At 34.8% G+C, this 27,957-nt stretch overlaps 1 protein-coding gene across 1 annotated transcript in view; it reads left to right on the forward strand.

Moving 5' to 3' along the window:
- PCTP (phosphatidylcholine transfer protein) overlaps positions 1-27,957 on the forward strand; it is a 70,005-nt gene that overhangs the window by 7,222 nt on the left and 34,826 nt on the right. The window contains exon 2 of the mRNA XM_074261846.1: positions 21,699-21,816. Within this exon, the coding sequence (XP_074117947.1) occupies positions 21,699-21,816 (118 nt within the window). The remainder of the gene's footprint in view (positions 1-21,698; positions 21,817-27,957) is intronic.

Genomic DNA, 27,957 nt, shown 5'->3' on the forward strand with positions numbered 1-27,957 from the left:
TATGTTGCCTACAGGAAACACACTTAAAGCAGGGAGATACATACAGAGTAAAGGTAAAAGGTTGGAACAGAGCCTATTATGCTTCAGGTAAAGCCAAAAAAGCAGGGGTAGCTATCCTTATCTCAGATCAAGCAAAAGCAGAAGTAGATCTCGTTAAAAAAGATAAGGAAGGAAACTATATCCTGCTGAAAGGTAGCATAAATAATGAAGCCATATCAATACTAAACATATATGCACCAAGTGGTATAGCATCTAACTTTCTAAAGGAAAAGTTAAGAGAACTGCAAGAAGAAATAGACAGTAAAACTATAATAGTGGGAGATCTCAACCTTGCACTCTCAGATTTAGACAAATCAAACCACAAAACAAACAAGAAAGAAATTAAAAAAGTAAATAGAACATTAGAAAAACTAGGTATGATAGACCTTTGGAGAAAACTGAATGGCAATAGGAAGGAATATACTTTCTTCTCAGCAGTTCATGGATCCTATACAAAAATTGACCATATACTAGGACATAAAGATCTCAAAATTAAATGTAGGAAGGCAGAAATAATAAATGCCTTCTTCTCAGATCACAATGCAATAAAAGCTACATTCAGTAAAAAGTTAGGGGTAAATAGACCAAAAAGTAATTGGAAACTGAATAATCTCATCTTAAAGAATGACTGGGTGAAAGAGCAAATTATAGAAACAATTAACAATTTCACCCAAGATAATGATAATGATGAGACATCATATCAAAATCTTTGGGATGCAGCTAAAGCGGTAATAAGGGGAAATTTTATATCTTTAGAGGCTTATTTGAAGAAAATTGAGAAAGAGAAGATTAACGAATTGGGCTTACAACTTAAAAGGCTAGAAAAAGACCAAATTATAAACCCCCAACCAAAAATTAAACTCGAAATACAAAAATTAAAAGGAGAAATCAATAAAATTGAAAGTAAAAAAACTATTGAATTAATAAATAAAACCAAGAGTTGGTTTTATGAAAAAGCCAATAAAATAGATAAACCTTTGGTAAATTTGATCAAAAAAAAGAAAGAGGAAAATCAAATTGATAGTCTTACAAATGAAAAGGGGGATCTTTCCACCAATGAAGAGGAAATTAGAGAAATAATAAGGAGTTACTTTGCCCAACTTTATGCCAATAAATTTGATAACTTAAGTGAAATGGATGACTTCCTCCAAAAATATAGGCTCCCTAGATTAACAGAGGAGGAGATAAATTGCTTAAATAGTCCCATTTCAGAAAAAGAAATAGAACAAGCTATTAATCAACTCCCCAGGAAAAAATCCCCAGGGCCAGATGGATTCACATGTGAATTCTACCAAACATTTAAAGAACAATTAGCCCCAATGTTATATAAATTATTTGAAAAAATAGGGGATGAAGGAGTCCTACCAAATTCCTTTTATGACACAGACATGGTACTGATACCTAAACCTGGTAGATCGAAAACTGAGAAAGAAAATTATAGACCAATCTCCTTAATGAATATTGATGCTAAAATCTTAAATAAGATATTAGCAAAAAGACTTCAGAAAATCATCTCCAAGATAATACACTATGATCAAGTAGGATTTATTCCAGGAATGCAGGGCTGGTTTAATATTAGGAAAACTATTAATATAATTGACCATATTAATAATCAAATTAATAAGAACCATATGATCATCTCAATAGATGCAGAAAAAGCATTTGACAAAATCCAACATCCATTCCTACTAAAAACTCTTGAGAGTATAGGAATAAATGGATTATTCCTTAGAATAATCAGGAGTATATATTTAAGACCGTCAGTAAGCATAATATGCAATAGAAATAAACTGCAACCTTTCCCAGTAAGATCAGGAGTGAAACAAGGTTGCCCACTATCACCATTACTATTCAATATAGTACTAGAAACGCTAGCCTCGGCAATAAGAGCCGAGAAAGAGATTCAAGGAATTAGAGTAGGAAATGAGGAAATTAAACTATCACTTTTTGCAGATGACATGATGGTATACTTAGAGAACCCCAAAGACTCTGCTAAAAAGCTACTAGAAATAATTCAAAATTTCAGCAAAGTGGCAGGATACAAAATAAATCCACATAAATCCTCGGCATTTTTATATATCACTAACAAAATGCAACAGCAAGAGATACAAAGAGAAATTCCATTCCAAACAAATGTTGATAGTATAAAATATTTGGGAATCCATCTACCAAAGAAAAGTCAGGAATTATATGAGAAAAATTACAAAACACTTGCCACAAAAATAAAATCAGATTTAAATAATTGGAAAGACATTCAGTGCTCTTGGATAGGCCGAGCGAATATAATAAAGATGACAATACTCCCCAAACTAATCTATTTATTTAGTGCTATACCAATCAGACTCCCAAGAAACTATTTTAATGACCTAGAAAAAATAACAACAAAATTCATATGGAAGAATAAAAGGTCAAGAATTGCAAGGGAACTAATGAAAAAAAACTCAGAGGAAGGTGGTCTAAGTGTACCTGATCTAAAGCTATATTATATAGCAGCAGTCACCAAAACCATTTGGTATTGGCTAAGAAATAGACCGGTAGATCAGTGGAACAGATTAGATACAAAGGACAAAAAAGGGTACATCTATAGCAATCTAATCTTTGACAAACCCAAAGATTCCAACATTAGGGATAAAAATTCATTATTCGGAAAAAACTGTTGGGAAAACTGGAAATTAGTATGGCAGAAATTAGATATGGATCCACACTTAACACCATATACCAAGATAAGATCAAAATGGGTCCATGATTTAGGCATAAAGAGGGAGATAATAAATAGATTAGAGGAACAGAGGATAATCTACCTCTCAGACTTGTGGAGGAGGAAGGAATTTATGACCAGAGGAGAACTAGAGATCATTATTGATCACAAAATAGAAGATTTTGATTACATCAAACTAAAAAGTTTCTGTACAAATAATACTAATGCAAACAAGATTAGAAGGGAAGTAACAAATTGGGAAAATATTTTTAAAAACAAAGGTTCTGACAAAGGTCTCATTTCCAAAATATATAGAGAACTGACCATAATTTATAAGAAACCAAACCATTCTCCAATTGATAAATGGTCAAAGGATATGAACAGACAATTCTCAGAGGAAGAAATTGAAACTATATCCACTCACATGAAAGAGTGTTCCAAATCACTACTGATCAGAGAAATGCAAATTAAGACCACTCTGAGATACCACTACACACCTGTCAGATTGGCTAAGATGACAGGAACAAATAATGACAAATGTTGGAGGGGATGTGGGGAAATTGGGACACTAATACATTGCTGGTGGAGTTGTGAAAGAATCCAGCCATTCTGGAGAGCAATCTGGAATTATGCCCAAAAAGTTGTCAAACTGTGCATACCCTTTGACCCAGCAGCGCTACTACTGGGATTATATCCCAAAGAAATACTAAAGAGCGGAAAGAGACATATATGTGCCAAAATGTTTGTGGCAGCTCTTTTTGTTGTAGCTAGAAACTGGAAGATAAATGGATGTCCATCAGTTGGAGAATGGTTGGGTAAATTGTGGTATATGAAAGTTATGGAATATTATTGCTCAGTAAGAAATGACCAGCAGGAGGAATACAGAGAGGGTTGGAGAGACTTAAATCAACTGATGCTGAGTGAAATGAGCAGAACCAGAAGATCACTGTATACTTCAACAACGATACTGTATGAGGAAGTATTCTGATGGAAGTGGAAATCTTCAACATAAAGAAGATCCAACTCACTTCCAGTTGATCAATGATGGACAGAGGTAGATACACCCAGAGAAGAAACACTGGGAGGGGAATGTAAATTGTTAGCACTAATATCTGTCTGCCCAGGTTGCATGTACCCTCGGATTCTAATGTTTATTGTGCAACAAGAAAATGATATTCACACACATGTATTGTACTTAGACTATATTGTAACACATGTAAAATGTATGGTGTTGCCTGTCGTCGGGGGGAGGGAATAAAGGAGGGGGGGTAATTTGGAAAAATGAATACAAGGGACAATATTATAAAATATATATATATATAATAAAAAAAATTAAAAAAAAAAAAAAGTACTCAAAGTACAATGTAAATCAAGTGGAAACAGGTAGTTTATTCATTTACATGAACAAAATGATAAAAATAAAGTGCTCATATCATGTATTAAGACTTAAAAAGATGAGTAAATAATTTGATTTACAATTACTGTTAAAAAAAAAATATCAGCTGTTCGTCTTTGGGTTTGTCTCAGTGCTCATAGAACTTTTAAATCTTTTAAAATAGGATTTAATTTCCCCAATTATGTGTAAAGGTGATTTTTAACATTCATTTTTTAAAATAAAATTTTAAGTTTCAAGTTTTCTCTTTCCCTCTGCTACCCTCTCCCTAAGAGTGTGAACAATTTGACATAGGTTATATATGTACAATCATGGAAAGCATATTTCCATATAAGTTGTTTTGTGACAGAAGAAACAGAACAAAACAGAAAAACCACAAAGAAAATAAAGTGAGAATAATATGCTTCAATATTCATTCAAGCTCCAATCAATTCTTTCTCTAGGGGTGGATAGAATTTTTCATCATGAGTCTTTTAAATTTTCTTGGATCATTATATTGTTGAGAAGTGCTAAGTCATAATTGATCATGGAACAATGTTGCTAATACTGTATATACTGTTTTCTTGATTCTGCTCTTTTCAGTTTGCATCAGTTTATTTAAATCTTTTCAAGTGTTTCTGAAATCTACCAGCCATCTTATAAGACTTAAATTACAGAGAAGGTGCTGATCTGTATTGGTAGTCTGTGGTTCCTGTGTTTGTAAAATCACTGATCAGTCTCTATCCCTATTTCCAGCTCACTTATTAGGTACTTGATACATATTTGCCAAATCTAATTATTTCCCCCCCTTTTTTTTTCCTTTTACAATGCCTTTATCTCTGTTGTAAGGATTAGCTTGATTACCCAACTACTGTGCGTGATACCGTTTCTTTAGAAAGAAATTTTCTCTCTGCTCCAAATAACCAATTTGCAAATGAACTTTTAAAATCCTGCCCATCTATAAAGTTAGAATAGCCTGTTCATGTTTTCCTTTCTTGACCAAATTATACATGCTTTAAGGACAGTGATTCACAATGTTTTACTAATCTTTGCATCTTTTCCAGTGTCTTACACTGTGCTTTATCAAGGAAAAGTATATGAAACTCATTGGTTGATTAATTGCAATGAAAGAACAGTTAGGCTCTGGGAGAATTTCAGTTATCATTAGGATGTACTTGCCATCAGTAAAAATAACAATTCACTTTAAAAGCTTTCTCCAGGGAGTGGGGGCAGCTAGGTGGCGCAGTGGATAAAGCACCAGCCTTGAATTCAGGAGGACCTGAGTTCAAATTTGATCTCAGACACTTAACATGTCCTAGCTGTGTGACCCTGGGCAAGTCACTTAACCCCAGCCTCAGGAAAAGAAAAAAAAGAAAAAAAAAAGCTTTCCCCAACAGCTGAACATATGACATGGAGCTGCATGGGGCTCTTTTCCAAGCTTTAAGTCTAAGGACATATTATTGTTTTGATTTTAAAATTAAAAGTAATATTTCATCCTTTGAAAAAAATTAAACACAAATTGCACCAGAGTGTTCGCTAACCCATCTATCTATCTATCTATCTATCTATCTATCTATCTATATCTATATCTATATCTATAAGTTTCTTAAGATTCTATTCTGGACTCTTTTTTCCCCCTCAATACTATTTTCACTATTTTCACTTGGTGATCTCATTGGCCCTCAAATCTACTTTGCCTGCCCCAACCTCTCTGCTGATCTCTAATGTCACATCTTTAATTGCCTTTCAGACATCTCAAACTGGATGTCCAGTGGACACTTATAACTGTTCAAAGCAGAACTTAGTACTTTTCCTCCTATACCATTCCATTTACTGCAGCAGCATCTTTATATCAACTCAAGCTTGCAATTTCCCTCCATATACAACTGTTGCCAAGGCCTTTGATTTTCACCTTTGTAATATGTATTAAATATGCCCCCTTCACCTTTCTAATACTGTTACCACTTTACTGTAAATCCTCATCATATCTCCTGCCATGATTATTGCAGTAACCTGGTGGTGGGTCTGCCTGCTCTCATCCATTTTCCACATAGCACTAAAGTAATTTCCTCCAAAATACAGATCCAATCATGTCAGCCTCTCCCTTCCCAAACAAAATAAAACAGAACAAAGCAACAAAACTCTAGTGTCTTCTTATTTCCTCCTGGAGCAAATAGAAGATGCTTTGTTTGGCTTTCAAAACTCTTCATAACCTAGTCCACTCTTACCTTTCCAGTCTTCTTATACTTTATTCCCCAATACATATTTTCCTTACTGTTCTGAAAACAAAATTCTCAATCTTTTGGCTCTTAGTATTTTCTCTGTCCATCCCCCATGCCTAGAAAGCTTTCCTTCCCCAATACAGATTACTGACCTCCTGGGCTTAACATATCTTTGAAATAATATTTCTTTATAAAAGTGAATTCATCTCAAATGCTTAAATGGAACTGGATCTCTAGTCACTAATCTCTAATACTGTGTGTGAAAGATAGGGGGAACACAGACTGTATGGTTTGAACTGATAGCACTAGAGAAGAGGGTCACACAGGAACTCCTGAAGGTGCTCAAGAGCCCTCAGAGGGGGAATGTAAATCCCAACTAAAATTCTACCCTCTAAGGGAAGCTTTCTTAATTCCAGTGCTCTCTTTTAATTATTTCCTACATTTTACATATTTCCACATTTTCTACTCCATTACATTGTAGACTCCTTGAGGGAAGGGACTAATTTTTACTTTTTCTTGTAACCCCAACACAAAGTACAGTTCTGGGTATGTAGTAGGCACTTAATGTTTATTGACTGATAAATTGAAATGTGTTAAGAATAGATGGAATTTATGTAAATATTATATGTTTTCTTTGTTATGTGTCTCTAACTTTTTTTGATATTTTTGTCTTGGCACAACAGATTTTCCCAATAAATACCCAAATTTAGCAGTTTACAAAGCAACTCTCTCCTAACCCCAACCAAATCAGTTAAATGACTATTAATAGAAAGGAGAGAGAAAGAGGTCTTTGAACTTTGGCTTAGGATACAAAACACTATTCAGATTTACTAGAGGGTTTTGGGGGGTATTTTTGCTTTTACATATTTATTTATTTAAATTGTTAACCCAGTCATTTTGGGCTCTATATCACTTTGTTCAAGTTGGTAATGTTTCTCTGAATTCCCCATCCCTACCCCCTTTCCTATATTGCAGTTACATCCCTACATGAGTATCTGTTCACCAATCCTCAATTAATAAGCATATATTTTTGCATCTTAAATTTTGTTGTTGCAAACTGCTGCTACAAACATTTTTGTATGGATGGGTCTTGCTCTATCAATTATCTTCTTGTTGTATTTAGCTCAATAGTGAAATTCAGCAACCTTTTGTGTAATTAGAAATTGATTTCCAGGATAGTTGAACCTATTCACAATTCTATCAGCAATGAATTAGCAAGTTTTGCTTCCTGTGGATTCTTCAACAAAGATTTTTCTCCCTATCTTTTAGCATCTTGGCTAATTTGATGGCTGAGAGGAGATACCTCATAGTTATGCATGCATAGTATGTGTGTGTACATATATGTATTTTTATGTGGTATGAGTATCTTTGTCTCATTCTTTGAGAGTCAGGTAAGCTACATTCCCCCTTGGAGGGCTCTTGAGTATCTTGAGGAATTTGTGTGTGACTCCTATCTCTACTCCTATCAGTTCAAGCCCCTGCTGCCTGTGTTCCCCCTATCTTTCACACATATTATTAGGGGTTAGTGACTAGAGTCTCAATTACATTTAATCATTTGAGATAAATTAGTTTTTATAAAGGAATGTTATTTCAAAGATATGTTAAGTACATACTTATGAATATTTTCCTCAATATCTATTGGTTGTGATTGTTGGTCTGTTATTGAAGAGAATCATGACATCAGGAAGTTAATCAGACTGAAGTGAACAAGGGCTATGCAGTTACCAATCTTACTTTCTCTTCTGAATCCATCTGAATCCAGTGGCCAGATATAGATCAAGATGACTAGAAATGGCCACCTCTGAAATTTAATCATAGCTCAGTTATTATGTAATAATAGTCCTAGATGTTCAAGTTAATTTTCAGATATGATCTGACTTTCAGATGAGTTCCCAAACAACAGTCCGTTCTCCTTGGAATGTCAGAGAGATAAACTGATTGCCAAACTTGGCCAGGACTCCAGTTTCCAGAAGTCCTGCCTTATTCTCTGGGCCTCCAGTTTAATCTCCTTTAGCTAAATGCTAAATGCAGAGGAAAAGGACTGAAGCCCTTTTTGCAGGACTATGTACCCTCTCCATAATATTATCCCATATTGAATTCTATAAGCAAGAGAGTTACTTCAAGAATGTGCTGAGATGAATGAGGTGAAAAAAGATGTTGGAAGTCTACTAAAGGCTTTTAAATGCCTCCACAATGAACCAAAGAGATTTCATAGCACAAATGACCCACCAGAAACTATTATAAAATGTCTGGCCATGCTTGGATTTCTTCAAAGTATTTCCATTTCACATAGTTAATTCTTGATATAAGTTTCTCAGTTCTTCCTAAGGAACATGTCATCCCAGGAACTTGGGAAATGTGCCAGAATCTGTTACATCTGTTTGTGTTTTCCAGTTTTATGTATGCATAAATGTGTATATATTTCTATCTATTTATATACCCACATTATACATACATACTTCCTTGGTAGAAGAAGTTTCCTCATTGGGGAGCTCCCTCTATCAATGAAATACCAGGTCCATTCTCTATTTTATATGTATGAGTATGTATATGTATGTGTACACCTATAAACACACATATATGCATGTGTATATGTGGAACAGCACTAGACCTGGGAATTGGATACTCATATTTGTATATGCATATACACATACATCCTAATCTCATGTCTAGCTTCCATTCTCTCTCTCTCTCTCTCTCTCTCTCTCTCTCTCTCTCTCTCTCTTATATATATATATATATATATATATATATATATATATATAAATCATGCATGCCTATGTTTATAAATATGTACATATGAATAAAATATTCACATGTATAATAGAAACTTTCTCTTCTCAAAGTATGATTTAAATCATCAATGAAAATCTCTTGGAATTCTTCATTCTCATTAGTGGTCTTTGGATTAAAAGGGTATTTATTTCAGTATTGTTTGATTTACAACTTCTAAAATTCTTGTTGTATTCTCAGACTACCAAGTACTCTCAAGTGTGAGAGTACTTGATTGTCATTGTTGAAACAGTTGTTAATTATTTGGCCAAATTCAATACTGAATCTAGCTGGTTCAGGATGTGAAAAACAGCTCCTTTTGGGGATTCTACAGAGCTGAATTCTGAGTTTCTTAGACTGAAAAGGAAGCAGAGATCTTTCAAGAGAGTAACAGTTTTTTTTTAATGTTAGGGGGAGGTGGGAGGAAGAGAAAAATAAATGCTTAATTAAAAAAAGGCAAGAAAGAAGAGAAAATTTGAAGAAATAACAGAATTTAAAATCACAAGTACCTCTTTCTTTCAAGTCTGGCTCTCTAATATTCTCAATTAGTTGTTATTTCAGGGTAAATCCTCCTCAGTTGATTGGAGGTGAGAATTTTCATGGCAGAGAAGAAAAAGAGTAAATTAAAACAATCTCTATAGAAAGCTGCAGCACAAACCTTGACTATAGACTTGGGCTATATTAATGTTATAACAGTTATTTCCATGAAAATTTAAAAATTCAATCCAGTAATTTGCCTCTTTTGTTTAGGAAATATTGGATGTTGTCTTTTTTGAAATATGTAAATAAAGTTTGGATTTTTGCCTTTTTAAAAAATCCAGATGTCTGGTATCACGCAGACACTGGCTAAATCTTGTTTCTATCCTTCTTTCATCATTTTAATCCAAGACACAAGGGGGAAAAATGACATTTTCCCAGGGAATGATTCTATTTCTCCCATTAATTGGCCTAAAAATTCAGGCCACTGAAGAGGAAAATTCAGAAGGAAAACCAGTTGCATTTATAGAGAGTGTCTTGTTAGTAACTCAAATGATGAGGTTCTTGAAAAGATGAATTTGAAGGTTGCAGAGTCAAGGATAGAAAAAGTTGTGAAACGCTACAGTTTTCTCTTTTTCCAGGTAAAACTATCATTCTGTTCATCATTAAGCTTTAGCATATCTGGTGTTGAGCAACTATCAATATCTTCAATATGAATTAGTCACTAAATGATTGTATTTAAATTCAGCCTGGCTTCCTTCTTTTGTACCACATGTACAGAAGGACTCCCTTGCCTTAATTGTTTTTCAGATTTAGGAATAGGGTGAGAGGATGAGAGGATAAACCTTCAATTTTATTGTATAGGGAATTCTCAGGTAGAGAAATTCTTTTAATCAATGTGATGAGGGGAGCCCCAAAATTCTTTCTTTCTTTCTTTTTTTCTTTCTTTCTGTAACTGTAAATGATTTATAGATTATTCATTGTTTTTCTATTATTCACAACATTGGCGCCTTCAATTAGACTGAATAATGATAAATAGTATGAGTTCTCAGAGTAAGTCATTTTCCTTTTCACTCTTTCTATCATCTGAAGAGGTTCCATTTCCTCCAAAATTTTCTTTCCTGAGAGGAATAAAAAAAAAATTTAAAAGTTTGACCACTCAGATTCTTGGGTAAGGTGTCATTGAGATAATGTAGGATGTAATGTAGGTTTCTCCCTCATGAGAAACAAGCCAAACCCTTTATGACCATCTGTACATTCATCAGGGTGGTCGTGTGTGTGTGAAGTACTTTGTGTGTGTGTGTGTGTGTGTGTGTGTGTGTGTGTGTATGTGTGTAGTATTTTGTGTGTGTGTTCATGTGTGTGTGTTTTGGAGAAAGGTTGGATGTTGGTCACTTTGCTGATATAGATTTGAAAAGACTGGCATAAAGACAAAACAGGATAAAGATCAGTACTCACAAAGCAGGCTTGGGGTAGTGGTGGAGGTGAACTAGTGGGAGCAATGGGTAGGTGGAAGAGGATTGATGTGGGTGTTCTTGGCAAACCAATCACTTTATTGCTGATTGAAAGTTCAGATTGTTCAGTCCTTCCAGTCATTGGGAATAATCATTGCATTAGAATGTTTCCCTTCTTCTTTTCACAGAAATTGCACAAAACAGGAATACATTAGTTTAAAGAAAGGAAAGTCTTGGTAAATATCTTCTTAGCCATTTGAATAACAATTCTAACATTAAAATTTAGTGAGTTTATTAGGGTTTGCCAAGCCTCTTTACTTAGGCTATTTTAATCAATCTTCAGAACAACCCTTGAGATACAACTTGTTTGGAGTTTTATTTTTGTTTTTCTCTGAGGTACCATCTCAAGCCTAAAAGATTGACTAAAATGACAGAAAAAGAAAATGACAAATGTTGGAGGGGATATGAAAAATTGTCACACTGATGCACTGATGGTGAAATTGTGATTTGATCTAACCATTTTGAAGAACAAATTGAAATTACACCCAAAGGGCTGTAAAACTGTCCATACCTTTTAACCTAGACAATATTACTACTAAGATTATATGCTAAAGAGATTAAAAAAATTAGGAAAAAGCTCTTTATGTAAAATATATATATATATATATATATTTATTTATAAGTTGATATAAGTGAAGTAAAGTAGTCTGTGGATTTTCAGCTTGTGGGTTTCAAAAAGTCATCTCTAGAACTCAGAAATGGTGGGCTTTGCAGCAAGTTCAGCATCAATTCCCAAGTTTCAAGGAGAGATTGAATAACTTGCTCAAGTCTTCTGATTCTAAAGGCAGCACATTTTCCACTGGACCACAATACCTTCTTCTCTGTCATAAGTTTTTGCTTTTTATGAATTTCTGGATTTTCTAGGTCACTATTGTATTCATTTGTTCATTTATTTATCCATTCAACAAAGACCTACTAGGTATCCTTGATTTTCAGAGTTAGCTATTGGGTAAGATAAGAAAGATAAATAAGTAATGATCCTTTCACAATTATAAGTTGCTTGGATGCTCTTATTCATGGTTTTATTCAATTTCTGACTAATTAATTATTAAGTTTATGAAATAAACAAGAGTTTCTGTAACATAACATAATAAAAAGGATTACATATAAAAGTTCAAATTTATTATGTATAACTTGATTTTCCTTTTAAATATATATAATCAGTAATTGATATTTTTGACTTTTTGTTCTTCCAGATGAATTTTGTGTTTTTTTTTTTAGTTCTATAAACTTGGCAGTTTGATTGGTGTAGCACTGAACAAGTAGACCAATTTAGGCAAAATTATCATTTTTATTATATTAGCTCAGCTTACCCATGAGAAATTGCTATTTTCCCAACTGTTCACATCTGACTTTATTTGCATGAGAAGTATTTCATAATTGTGTTCATATAGTTCTTGCATTTGTCTTGGCAGATAGACCCCCAAGTATTTTATTTTGTTTACAGTAATTTTAAATCAATCTCTTGCTATCTCTTCCTGATGGGCTTTGTCAGTAATATATAGAAATGATGATTTGTGTGGATTTATTTTATATCCTGCAATTTTGCTAAAGCTATGAATTGTTTCCAGTATGTTCTTGGATGATTTTCTAGAAATCTCTAAATAAATCATATCATATGCAAAGAGAGATAGTTTTATTTCCTTATTGCCTATTCTAATTCATTTAATTTCTTTTTCTTTTCTTATTGCTGTAGCCAACATTTCTAGTACAATGTTGAATAATAGTGGTAATAATAGGTATCCTTGTTTCATCCCTGATCTTATTGGAAATACACCCAGCTTCTCTCTATTACAAATAATGCTTGATGTTGATTTTAGATAGATGCTGCTTATTAAGGAAAGATTCCTTTATTCCTGTGCTCTCTAGTGTATTTAAAAAGAGTGGATGCTGTATTTTATTGAATTTTTCTGCATTTTTTGATATTATCATATAATTTCTGGTGGTTTTTTTATTGGTATGGTCAATGATGGTAATGGTTTTCCTGATATTGAAGCAGCCCTGCATTTCTGGTACAAGTCCCACTTGATCATCCTGATAAGTTGCTATAATCTCTTTGTTAATATTTTATTTAATTTTTTTTGCATCAATATTCATTAGGGAGATTGTTTTTTCTCTGTTTTGGCTGTTCCTGAGTTAGGTATTAATACTACATTTGTGTCATAGAAGAAATGTAGTAGTACTCCTTTACCTATTTTACCATATGATTTTCATAGTATTGGAATTAATTGTTCTTTAAATGTTTGATAAAATTCACTTATGAATCTATCTGGCCCTGGAGATTTTTCTTAGGGACTTCATTAATGGCTTATTCAATTTCTTTTTCAAAAATTGGACTTTTAAAGTAATTTATTGCCTCTTCTGTTAATATGAGAAATTTATACTTTTGTAAATATTCATCCATTTTGGTTATATTATACAAATACAAAAAAAATATCAATACAAAGGATGATGGCTTAGCAGTACCAAACCTAAAATTATAGAACAAATCAGCAGTGGATTAGTGGAATAGACACAATAATCAAGGTCTATAATAATCTAGTATTTGATAACCCCTCAAAATCCAGGTTCTGGAATAAGAACTCACTATTTGACAAAAATTGCTGGGAAAACCAAAACATAATGTGAGATCCATGTTGAACATGGACCTAAATCTCACACTCCAGACCAAAATAAGGTCAAAATTGATACATAATTTGTAGATAAAGGGTGATAACATAAAAAAATAGGAGAACAAGGGATGGTTTACCTAGCTGATCTTTGGAGAAGAGAGGAATTTATGACTAAAGAAAATCTAGAGAACATTCTGAAAGGCAAAATGGACAACTTTGATCACATTAAATTAAAAAAAACTTGCACAAACAAAACAAAAAGAAACAAATTTAAAAGGGAAGTACAAAGCAAGGAAAAAATCTTTATAGCTAGTGTTTCTAATAAAGGTCTCATTTCTAAAATATATAAAGAATGGTGTCAAATTTATAATACAAGTCATTCCCCAATTAAAATTAGACAAAGGATGTGAACAATTTTTAGATGATAAAATTAAAGCCATCTTTAGTTATATGAAAAAATGCTCTAAATCACTATTGATTAAAGAAATGTAAATTAGAACAACTCTAAGTTACCATCTCACACCTCTTAAATTGAGTAAGATGACAGCAAAAGATAAATATAAATATCTGAAAGAATGTGGGAAAATTGAGTCACTAATGCCTTGTTGGTGGAGTTGTGAAATGATCCAACCATTCTGGAGAGCAATTTAGAACTGTGCCCAAAGGGCTATGAAACTGTATCCTAAGGAAATCATAAAGGAGAGAAAAAGATCTAGTTGTGCAAAAATGTTTGTAGCAGCACTTTTTGTGGTAACAAAGAATTGGAAATGAGTAGATGTCCATTAATTGGGGAATGGCTGAATAAATTATGGTATATGAAGATAATGGAATATTATTATTCTACAAAAATGATGAACAAATTAATTTAAGAAAGGTCTGGAAAGATTTACATGAACTGATAATGAGCAAAACTAGCAGAACCAGCAATACATTGTACACAATTATAGCAAGAATGTGTGATGGTCAATTATGAAAGACTTGGTTTTTCTCAGTTCAGTGATCCAAAGCAATCCCAATATACTTTGGACAGAAAAATGCCATCTGCATCAGAAAAAGAATTAAAGAGACTGAATATAAATCAACACATGCTATGTTCACTTTTTTCCATTTTTTAATCTCTCCCATGGTTTTTCCCTTTTGCTGATTTTTCCCTCTCACAGATCTCTTTTGATTCATAAAACAATGTGTATTAAAAATAAATAAATTTACTAGAAAAAATACATAGTAATCATGTAAATTTTTCCTTTCCTCCTCTCCTCCCACAGATGGCTACTATTAGGTACAACTACATGTATATACATATATGTGTATGTATGTATGTGTGTATATATATTATATATATATCATAAAATTATTTTATAAATATTTCTGTTTATCTGTTCTTTTTCTGAATAAAGAGAGCATCTTCATTTATTTTATGGCTAATTTGGGTATTTATAATAATTAAAGTGACATTCACTCAAAGTCATGCTTAGAACAATATTATTGTTACTCTGTACAACATTCTCTTGGTTCTGCTCATTTCATTCTTCATTATTTCATACAAGTTTTTCAAGGTTTTTTCTAAAAAAAATACTGATCATTAATTCTTATAGCACTGTAGTATGCCAGCACAAGCATATGCTGTTTTCTAATTGATGGGCATCCCTCCAGTTTCCAATTCTTTTCCATGGTTTTATAAAATTGTAGCCCTGGTTATAGAAGGGCTATGGAGGAACAGGAATATTGAGGTGAAGATCCTTTTTGGCTGACACTCCTTAGAGACAAAACAAAACCAAATATATTTGTATATCCCAAGCACTGAATTGGGTTTAATTAGACAATGCAGTTTGGGACTCACTGCTCAGTGGCAGAGACTGGATTAAGGTCCTTAATTAGAGCTGTTTCTTTTCAGCCCAGAGACACTTAGCTTTCTCTTCTGTGTACTATTACTTGTCCAAGTTTCTAGAAACTTGGAAAAGCTCCAGAGGAGAGTAATAAAGATGACTCTTGATCTACTAGTGGAATAGAAATGAGTTGTTCTGGGACAAATTAAGGTTTCCTGGACCATTAGCAGGTTTAGAGAAGTATGATTCATCACTAACATAAATGCAGATAAACCATCGAAATGGAAGGAATCAGCAGAGATTTAGGGGGATAAGAGCTGTGAATGTAGAAATCTAATTTATAAGAAAGTTCAATTTTTCTTGAATTGGCTTCCTTTTAGGACTATTATGTATAAACCTAGCAATAAGATTTCTCTAAGTAATTGCTAAGTCACCATTATAAATGAAACATACAGTGATGTTTTTTAATGGTTTAATTAAGGATAAGTGTATTTTACTTCACCTGAAATAATGTCTTTTGTTTGTTCTGAAGGCAATAACAGTTATTAAGTGACTTGAATATGATCCCAAAACTAGTAAGTAACTCGTGCTGAATTTGAACTCAGATCTTCTTGACTACAGGACAGTTGCTTTATCCAGTGCACCACCTAACTACTTTTGTTGATTTTTTTAATGTGTTACTTTTATGACAGATACCATTGTGCATAATATATGCATGGCTCAGCAAGTCATTTAATTAATGCTTTTGAACCTAGGCGTTCCTAACTCCCACTTTTGTTCTCTAGCCATTACTCTGTCTTGCCTCTCTTAAACTTACTTAATCTCTGTGTTCCAGATTATAAGTGAAAGAGGATACTGACTTTTACATTTGTAAAGGGTATTTTCTCATCATGCTCTTTCTTAGATCAATTCAATCACAGGTCTCGACTTTGTCTCCAAGTTTAAAATTATGAGCACCTAGAGAAAGTTGTGGGCTTTTAGTTGGCATGGTGGATAGAGTACAGGAACTTGGGATCAAGAAGACTCATTTTCCTGAGATCAAATCTGGCTTCAGACACTTACTAGTTATGGACCCTAGGCAAGTCACATAACACAATTTGCCTCAGTTTCCTCATCTGTAAAAGCCAGAGAAGGAAAAAGGAAAACCATTTCACTACACTTCCAGTAAAACCCCAAATGAGGTACCTGACTAAAAAATTATTAAACAAAGGGGAAAACACTGTCCTATATATATTTTTATTTGGGCCCCTAAATAATCTTGTGAAGTACGTAGTGTATTATCTCTATTTAGCAGATGAAGAAACTGAGACTCGACATGATTATAAAGTATCTACTATGTACTATAAAGTACTACTTGTTAGACTGCTGTGAATACAAAGATGAAGGTAAAAAATTATTTCTGTCCCCAAGGAGCTTATTTTCCACTTGCTTTGAACTGAAAAACATTTAAGATTCCATAGGATTTCAGCCACAAGAGCTTCAAGTCTCTGAGCCCCTTCTCTAATTTTAGAGTTCTTGTACCATTCATGCCTAGGATAGTGGAATCTGATGCCAGCTATCAAGATACAAGTTTTGACCTATGTATATCTTAAGTAAAATTTAAAATGTATTTCTTATTTTTCATGCTGGTTGGAAACCTGACTAGAAACAAGCACAATACACTGTTTTAATTTTAATTTAATAGCTGTGTGACCTTAGGCAAATCACTTAATCCTGATTGCTTTCCTGAAACTGCCTCTGTATCCCCCCACACACAAAAAAAGAGATGTAGCCTATAAATTCCTTATTTCATAGTCATTCACTTATGATGTGATCCCAGGCCATGCCCATTTGGTTTTTATTTTGGCCCTGATTGCCTCAGAGTAAATGTAAATAGTGATTATTATTCTGGCCAGAAATCCTTAGAGTTTTCCCCTCCAATATAGATTCTTTTATAAATACATACATGCATATATGTTTGTATGCCCACATCTATCTATCTATTTATTTAAAATCTATCAATTTTAAAAGGCTGAGATGACTCATTTCTTTCCTACCGAGCTTTACTCACTGAGGGGAGTAGCAAAGAGAGGGGCTACCTTGCTATTAAAAGCTTTACTTAGTTGTTTTAGGCTAAGTTCTTCCATTGCACTTAGGTTCATCTCCTGTCATCCTAATCTATATCTAGCCACTTGATCCAGATGGCTTTGGAGGAGAAAATGAAGCTGATGAACTTTAACAGCCCTTCTTCATTCAAATCCAGTTCACTTGCATGTCATAGCATCACCTTCCTGATATCATGGTCTTCTTTGAGAATGATAAACAATAAATAAATGCAAGAAAAAAAATAGAAGCATCCAATTGGCAAAATTGATAACCCACTGTACTTGAAGTTGGAAATACCTGAGTTAAAATCCTCCCTTAGATACTTAATGTGTGATTCTATATATGTCACTTAATGACTATCAGTCTCTGTCTCCTCCTATACAAAATGAAATTAAGAATAGTAATACAGCTCACACGATTGTTGTAAGAACTAAATGAGATAATCTGTGTAATGTGTCTTTAAAACCCTAAATTGCTATGTTCATGCTAGTTATTATTCATCTTCCTAGGCAGGTCAAAACAAGTTAGAGTGGATCAGAACTTTTGGGAAGCATTTATTGTTGATAATTGGAAGAGAGAGAAATGGCAAAGCCCCCTGTGAGTCCTGTATTCTTCACCTCTTCTCAATACCAAAAATTCCCTTTTGGGATTTGAGTGCATTTATTTCTGCCTGTTTGCATCCACTCTTCCAATTATCTGCTTCCAACATACTTCCATATTGTGAAGACTGTGTTTGAGTACTTTGGGGGTATTAAAGTCAGGCAACAAGCTTTTAGTAGGAGCCAGGCATTGTGCTAAGTGCTGGAGAAAACAATATAAGCAAAAAGAAAGTCCTTATCCTCAAGGAGCTTGCATTCTAATGAAGAAGACAATATATGAAAAGAAACTGTACAAAGAATGGTGGTGAAGTGAGGGGAGCTCCAGGGTGAAGTAACTAGGAGTAATGCATGGTATTTAAATCTGAAAAATCTGCTCAGAGGGGAATGAAGGTTGGCCAACCACTTTGGGCCCTTCCCCAAAATGCAGACCCAGGGAAGAATTCAACAATGAATGAAGGAAAAGAGAGATGTATATTCTAGGGTGAGCTTGCAGCTGAGGTAAGATGCTGAAATTTAGAAAGTCAGAGATATAACTGGGAGGCATTAAATGTTAAAGAGAACATTGTTCTCCTTTTGAGAACATACTTGTTGGAGCAGAGGTCTTTGAAGAATAAAAATATCTTTTAAATAGCAAAAAATTCAAAGATTTCCATTTCTTCTCTCCTCCTCCCCAGTAATTGTACAATTAGTCTCCATTGATTAAAGCGATGTAGAGACAAATGCTTGGTGAACAGATGGTTTCCATGACCCCTCACAAGAAATCTGAGTTGTGTGTGTGTGTGTGTGTGTGTGTGTGTGTGTGTGTGTGTGTGTGTGTGTGTGTGTGTTGGTGGGGAGTGATCAGAGCCCCAAAGGTTGGGAGCCATTGCTCTAAAGAGCTTTCATTGACTTGGTAGTGGTATAATTGAAACTCTTATGAATTTTATGGCCTATGATATATGTGTATATCTATTTATCAATATATTGCTCTAGGCTTGCATGAATGTATATAAATACAAACACACATTATACACATATGTGTACACATGTATACACAAATGTCTAAATTCTTAAATATTTTCCTGTACATATATTTGTCTCTTGATTGAATTTTATATTATTATAGGCAGGGACTAATACATCTTAAGAAGTTGTTTGCCAGACAGATTAAAGAGTTAGATTTACAATTTGGAAACTCTTAGCCCAAATCCTGCCTAATACACTAACCAACTGCAGATCCTGGTCCATTTGCTGAATTTTTTAAAGTCTCAGTTTTTTCATAGATCAAATGGTAATAATAGTAACACCTACTTCACAAGGGTCTTGTGAGAGTTAAACAAAATTATTCACATAAAATACTAAGTAAAACTTTAATTTTGGGGAGAGGGGAAGGTAACACCAGAGCTGTGATTCATATGGGGAGCTCTCAATCCCTCAATAAATCAAACAGCAAATATTTATTAAATGCTTATGTTCCAAGCAGTGTGTTAGACATGACTTTCTAAATAAAATGAAAGAAACAAACCCTATTCCAAAGAAATTTACATTCTAACTGGGAAATTAATGAAGTATTTCTTCTATCAATAAAGATCAATAAAATAACTGATAAAAATAAATTAAAATCAATAGTTAGCTTAGATTTGAGGGAAGATGGACCCTAGATTCATGGAGAAAATGTTCTTTAGCTATCATTCTTATTACTTTATTTCTAGAAATTCATGCTTATTTGAGCTAATTGCATCTTCTTGACTATTGAACTATATGTTCATAGGGCTTCAGTAGTATAATTTTATATGCAAAGATCCAGAGAGTATCCTGACTTTAGGGTATACTATACATTCCTTTATGTGGCTTAACCTGTGATTGCAAGGTTTAGAAGATAGTCCAGAGCAAGGATGCTACGTGTGAAGTTAAGGGCCTTTTGTAATAATTCTGAGATCCCACAGGGGTCCACTATCTCCAGACTGATAATTACTTAACTAGTTCAAACCCCTCATTTAAAAAATTATGAAACTGGGTCTTCAAGAGGGAATTAACTTATTCTAAGCTCCAAAGCTATTTGATGCAACCCAGGTCTTTTGCTTCCCATTCTATTGTTGCTTCCAGTACATTTATCCTGCTTTCTTATTGAAAGAGTTCAATTATAGTGTTTTCCCCTACCTCATTCACTAACTTTTAGCATCTTCAAACAACATGGTCCATTAATATGTGCTTTTGCATGGAGATTAGGTTTCTATTTGTTAGAAGTATGAACCCATGAGGCTACCAGCAAGGAAGAAATTGGGAACTGTAGAATGTTGTAGAGACAGTACCACATTCTGGACAACTGACTCAGGACTAAAATATTGACAGAGACAGCTCATAAAACACCATGGCTAAACATAGGAATCTTGAAGACTTTTTCTCTTCTTTTCTTTTCTTTTCTTTTCTTTCCTTTTCTTTTCTTTTCTTTTCTTTTCTTTTCTTTTCTTTTCTTTTCTTTTCTTTTCTTTTCTTTTCTTTTCTCTTCTCTTCTTTTCTTTTCTTTTCTTTTCTTTTTTTCTTTTCTTTTCTTTTTCAGAATACCTAGGTGGATAGAGCTTTGGGATTGCAGTCAGGAAACCTTCAGTTCAAATCTGGCTTTAGACACAACTGTGTGATTCTGGAAAAGTCACAACCTTTATTTGCCTTGTCAACTGTACAATGAAGATAATAATAGCATCTACCTCCCATGTTGTTCTGAGAATTAAATGAGGTTATATGTATTTTAGTTCAGTTCCTGGCATATAGTAAGCTAAATAAATGCTAGCTGTTTCTCCCTGTCTTAAATAATAAGCATTTTTATGGAAGGAACTGTCTGTTCCTTTTTTTAGATCCCCAGCACTTACAATAATGTTTGGCACATAGTAGACACTTAATGCTTATTGATTGATATATTGATTGTTGCCCCAAAGCATATAAAATATTGGAACTCTTAAGATCTCCCAATAAGAAAATTAGTTTGTGAGATTTGAAGTCAACATTTTGGACTCCCATGCCAAAAAGTAAAGCTAGAAAACCAGAGAAATTGATGTAGAATGGTAGGGTTTGGGGTAATGTAAAATAAAGTTGTGGCCTCATCTGCTTCACATTTGCCTGTAATAATTTTCTTTCTGGTTACTTCCTATCCATTTAGGAGGCTATTTTATTGGGATGTGAAGCTAGAGTGAGTTCTTTTTTCACTGGTCTGGATGTTCTTGTAACCATTCACAGGCCTGGTTATTGGCATGAAGGACCTGACCTGATCTGTTTCTGATGATTGCCCCTTCTTAGCCACCCTGGAAGCAATGTTCCTTTCCCAGCCACTGCTTTTGAGGGATCACTTTAATGGATTTATTCTGGATACCAGATCTATACCATAACTCAAATGATCTAACAGCCTCAGCCTCTCCAGTATCAGAGATCATAGTTGTGTGGCATCATGCCTGGTAGGAGGCATTCTGACAGTGGTAACCTACTGATTTCTTTTGTTTATTTTTTAACAGCAAACAGGACTTTATGAATATAAAGCCTTTGGTGATTTCAAGAATTGCCCTCCAACTCTGTGTGCAGATGTTTATATGGATTTAGAATATAGAAAGCAATGGGACTCCTATGTTAAAGGTGAGTGAAGTATTCAGTTTACTTTAAAACCACTCTCAATTACCCATATCAATGTAAGCAAGCTTTTCTGCATATAATCCACAATGGCAGAAAAATCCAAAAACTATTTATGTTTGTCCAGGGAATATTTGATTTTTAAAAATAGTATTTTTGTGAAGTGATCCCACCATTCTGGAGAATAATTTGGTGCTTTTCCCAAAAGGCTATAAAACTGCATATTCTTCGATCCAGCAGTGTATCTACTAGGTCTCAAAGAGATTATAAAAAAGGAAAGAACTCACATGTGGAAAAATGTTTGTAGCAGCTCTTTTTGTAGTGGCAAGGAACTGGAAATTGAGTGAATGCCCATCAGTTGGAGAATGGCTGAACAAGTTATGATATGTTAATTTAATGGAATATAATTCTCTAAGAAATGACGAGCAGGCTGATTTCAGAAAAGCCTGGAAAGACTTACCTGAACTGATGCTAAGTGAAGTGAGTAGAACCAAGAGAACATCGTACACAACAAGATTATATGATGGTCAACTGTGATGGACTTGACTCTTTTCAACAATGAGGTAATTCGAAGAAATTCCAATAGCCTTGTGATGAAAAGAGTCATCTGCATGCAGAGAGAGGATTATGGAAATTGAATGTAGATCATAGCATAGTATTTTTACCTCTTTGTTGTTGTTATTTGTTTGCTTGTTTTTTTCTCATTTTTTCTTCCTTTTGATCTGATTTTTCTTGTACAGCATGATAAATGTAGAAATATGTTTAGAAGAATTGAAAATTTTTAACTTATATTGGAAGGGGGAATAAAAGTTTAGAACATAATATTTTGCAAGGGTAAATGTTGAAAATTATCTTTGCATTTATTTTGAAAATTTAAAAGCTATATTGTTAAGAAATAGTATTTTATTTTTCTAAATGCATGCAAAGGTTGTTTTCAACATTCACCTTTGCAAAACCTCATGTTTCAGATTTTCCTCCCTCTGCCCCCCCATACCCTAGATAGCAAGTAATCCAATATAGCTTAAATATGTACAATTATTCTAAACATACTTCCATATTTGTCATGGTGTGCAAGATAAATCAGATCAAAAAGAAAAAAGCCATGGGAAAGAAGTAAACAACAACAACCACAAAAAGATGAAAATACTATGATCCACAATCAGTCTCCATAGTTCTCTTTCTGGATGTGTATGCTTTTTTCATTATAAATCTATTGGAATTGTCTTGAATTACCTCCTTGTTGAAAACAACCAAATTCATTATAATTGATCAGTATATTTGATTTTTGAGAGGTGAGTATAGTGTAGATTTATCTTTGCTTGGCTCAAATTTATATTATAAATGCCTATGTTGTCTCTGAGGGCATACTGATTATTAAGAGATAGGAAGAGAGAAGAGAGAATAGCAGGAGCTAAAAAAGAAAAAAAAGGAATATCTCATGCTGTAATTTGTATTTAAAAATTCCTTTGGAGAACTTGTATGTATTTAGTTCAATTCAATAAACATTTTTTAACTCCTTCAAGGTTTGGGACTGGGAACTGAAAGACAAAAGAAAACAGAACAAGTTCCCACATTCATACTGCCTCTTTTCTTTTCTTTTCTTTTCTTTTCTCTTTTCCTCCTTTTTCCTTTCCCTTCCTTTCCTTTTCTTAAAAAAAAAAAAAACAAAAACTTAAGGATATAGGTATGCCTCCTTGTTTGTAGAAGGACTGCTTTTTTAGTTTGAGGTGAATTACATTTTAGGACCTCTGGGTAGTTTCCTATATAAAGGAAAGCCATAGTGAAGCTTCCTATAAACCAAGTAGGTTTCCCTCTGATTCATATTCCCCAAATCTGGATTTTCATGTGGCAAATTTGCTAAAGAGAGAGGAAATACATGTATACTGTCCATGTTCCTGACTGAAGGTCCTTTCATTTGCTTGATGTTGTCCTGGAGTGAGCATTGTATTGTTCATTGTTTTGTAAGCATATAGGTGAATCTTTTCCAATGATTAGAGTCAAAGGTATGATGGTTATAAGGGCCCTGTTCCATGATTTATGTGTTTCTAAACATGGCAAGGTTTGAAAGTATGATCTTGTTTAATGGCTCTTTGGCTCTAAGAGTCACTATGAGATGAGGTAACAATTTTGAAATATCTTAGGACATTAGATCAAATAAGTTGGTTTGCTAATATAATAGTTCAGTGGCACATCATTTCTACTATTTAAATCATATTATTTAGGAACTCTCAATTTTTTTCCCTCAAATTCTTGAACTGGAGATGAGATGGACTGAAAGATATCTTTCACTAGGTAACCACTTAAGACTTGCAAATTGTTGTCTGTAGCGAGCTGTCATCTCTAGAAGCTGCTGGATCGCTCTCTGGGAAGAGATCTGCTGTGTCTTCTACTCAAATCTCTCCGACAGATTCTTCTTCCTGTAGTGAACCGTTGTCTCCAGGCAGTTGCTGTTAACTCTTGTCCAAAGAAGTGACTTCCCTTCCTGCACAGAGCCCCGTCAAGCCTGATGCAATTCAGAGTCTTCCTTCTTGAATCCTGGCTCTGAATCTCCTCCAGCTCTTATCCTTCTCCAGGCCGATCTGCTCTCTGCGCCCAGTGCTGTCTCTTTTTATCCTCCCAGAGAATGGGCGTGGAATAATGCAAGGGCTTCTGGGAAGAACCACCCCAGCCAATGAGCTTTGCCCCCCTCTATCAAGTCAACCTGAGTTCTCACCTTGTAATTGTCCAAAAAACCTGAGTTCTCACCTTGTCACTGTCCAGACAACCTCAGTTCTCACTTAGTAATCCTAACATCTCCCCCTTTCTTTTGATTTAGAACATAGGACAGTCATGACCTTGAAACATAAATCCATCAATATGGGAAGTATTACACATAATTACATAAATGACCTTGAAACATAAATCCATCAATATGGGAAGTATTACAGATAATTACATAAATTACATAAGCATATAGTAACATAGTAACATAACACATGCTAGAAGTATATAACATAATCATAAATTGAAAATTTATAAATGTCCATAAGTCCATTGTCCATTAGTCTCATCTTGTGTGAGGAAGTCCAATGATTCCTGCTGGTTTTTAAAGTTCTTTAACAGTCTTCTTATTATCCATGCTCTTTCAGTGTCAGATGTTTCTTAGATCTTCTCCTTTATTTTGAGGTCTTTCTCTTTTTCTGTCTCTCTCTAATGGACAAGGCGAATATGACTCGTTGGCACCCATCTGATTCCTTCTCCTGCTGAAGAAATACAAGCAAACCCTCTCTCCCAGGCAGTTAACCTATCTAATTACCTTCTATTTACCACTTTCTAAATATCTTCTCATCATTTGGCAATTACATTGGAATTGTTTGCACTGGACACAGCCCTGTTGGTTTAAAAGGCCTGTATTCTCCCCAAGTGTAATCCATTTTTGCAATCTGATTGCCTTTTGGCTCACTTATCAGGTAATCCCTTTCTACCATGTGATTGCTTTTCTGCTGGTTGATCAAATCAGAGTCCTGACCTTCTAAAGGCTCTTTAGGTGTAACATCAGCTGCTATCATGCCCCATGTCTTTTTTGCCTGGGGCCCTGGACCTGGGCCCCTCATCCCATTTCCCTGAATTATTCTACACTCTGATGCCCAATGGAGTCCTCTGTTGCATTTTGGACATGGGGTTTTAGGTCTTCTTTCACCCTGTCTTCTCACTGTATCTCCATACCTACACTGAGCTCTTAGATGTCCAATTTTTCCACATTGAAAACATCGCCGAGTTTCTCTAGAAGTCCCTTGCCAGGAGGGACCCTGCCTTTCCACATTCATCATTGTCCCGGTGTAAAAAGCATTTGTTCCCACTGTAGCACAGCGTCTTATGATCTCCTCTAAAGGAGCATCTTTGTCTAATCCCCATATAATTCTTTTGCAAATCTCGTTGGCATTTTCCTTAGCCAGATGTCTGGTCATTATTTCTGTAGCTGAATTTTCTCCAATAGTTCTTTTGACAGCAGTTTGCAAACGTCCCACAAAATCTGCAAAAGGTTCATTGGGACCTTGCTGTATTTTAGTGAAAGCCTCTCCACGATCTTTCTGTCCAGGAAGGACACCCCAAGCTTTTATTGCAGCCTTAGCAATTTGTTCATATATTGTCATGGTATAATTAATCTGTTCCGAATTCTCTCCATATTGACCTTCACCAGCTAAGTGCTCAAAAGTGAATTGTGTGTTAACTCCTATTTCCAAATTGCATCTGACTTGAATTTTACATAATTCATGAAATTCCGCAAGCCATAATAAATTTTCTCCAGGTTCCAGACATGTCCTTGCTATGGATTTCCAATCATTCGGGGTTAGGACTTCATAAGACAAACCATCTAGTAATATTTTGACATAAGCTGATGTAGCCCCATAAAGGGTACAACCTTTTTTCAAATCCTTAATTTTATTCAAATCTAAAGGTGCATATCTTCTCCTTTTTTTACCTACAGAGTCAGTATTTTCAATCACAGGATATGCATGTATAAAATCACTTATATCCTGTCCTTCTCTCTTAGCTTTAACCAATGCTTTTTCTAATCTTGTCATAGGCTTAGGCTTCTTCATAGGCAATTCTGTTTGTGTTTCTGCCTCTTCCCCTCTTTCTTCCTCCATCTCTGAAGGTGGGGTTGATGTGGGCCTGTCAATAATCTGTTCTCTAGGCAGGGTTGAAGCTTCTTCAAGAGAATCATACCATAATTCCTCATTTAAATCCTCTTGCTCTAGGGAAAGATCTTGATCTTTCCTTTTTTCCTCACACTTCCTCCTCTGTTCATTTTTAGAACTTTTCCTTTTCCTACAACTTGCTTGATAGTTTAAGGCTAATTGAACTATGTTGTAGATATAAAATACTTCTGCAGAAATTGAACGAGGCCCATTTTTTGCTTGAAATTCTTTCATTTCATATCCCACTAGCTTCCATTTATCTACATCTATCTTTTCTTCCTCTAAGAACCAAGGGGATGTGTGTCTTAATGCAGCCAAGAGTTTAGCAATCTGTACCCAGGTTACAAGTAAACTCTGCTCCTCAATTATGTTGATTATACTCTCTATAGTACCACTCCTGAATGGGGGTGGGGCTGAGGTTGCTTCTGGGGCTGGGGATGAGTCGGCTGAGGTCCAGGGATTGAATATAGCTAACATCTGCCCCATTTCAGCTATAAGAGATTCCTGGTTTAGCCCTTAACAAGTTAAGTTCCTTATTTATCTATTAGCACGCTCACTTAATCTTTAACAAAGTTTCCTCGTTACTCACGGTTCTGGGTCAGAGAGACTGAGATCTAGATTGGAAGCTTTTCCACTGGAATCAGGACTGTGTCTGTCCCTGTTCGGGCGCCAAATTGCAAAGGTCTGGTCTAGCTCCTCTTGTCAGGATAAGCAAAAGTCCTTGCCCCACGTTGGGCGCCAATTGTAGCGAACTGTCGTCTCTAGAAGCTGCTGGATCGCTCTCTGGGAAGAGATCTGCTGTGTCTTCTACTCAAATCTCTCCGACAGATTCTTCTTCCTGTAGTGAACCGTTGTCTCCAGGCAGTTGCTGTTAACTCTTGTCCAAAGAAGTGACTTCCCTTCCTGCACAGAGCCCCGTCAAGCCTGATGCAATTCAGAGTCTTCCTTCTTGAATCCTGGCTCTGAATCTCCTCCAGCTCTTATCCTTCTCCAGGCCGATCTGCTCTCTGCGCCCAGTGCTGTCTCTTTTTATCCTCCCAGAGAATGGGCGTGGAATAATGCAAGGGCTTCTGGGAAGAACCACCCCAGCCAATGAGCTTTGCCCCCTCTATCAAGTCAACCTGAGTTCTCACCTTGTAATTGTCCAAAAAACCTGAGTTCTCACCTTGTCACTGTCCAGACAACCTCAGTCTGTCTCTCTGTCTCTCTTTCTCTTCTTTCTCCTTTCTTTTTTCCTCCATCTTTCTGTGTTTTGCATGCAGACACATTTAAAGAAGAAAATAGGAAAGAAACCTGGAGATAGAGTACCAAAATTGGAATTATGAAAACTTGGACTCAAATCTCACATCAAATACTATGTGCCTTAGTTTTCCCATCTGTCAAATGAGATTATTGGACTGGATGACCTTCCTAGCATAATTTTAAGTTCCTTTCCTGTAATGTTCTTTTCTAAATTATAATCTTT

The sequence above is a fragment of the Sminthopsis crassicaudata genome, chromosome 4 (genome assembly GCF_048593235.1).
Source record: "Sminthopsis crassicaudata isolate SCR6 chromosome 4, ASM4859323v1, whole genome shotgun sequence".
NCBI lineage: Eukaryota > Metazoa > Chordata > Mammalia > Dasyuromorphia > Dasyuridae > Sminthopsis > Sminthopsis crassicaudata.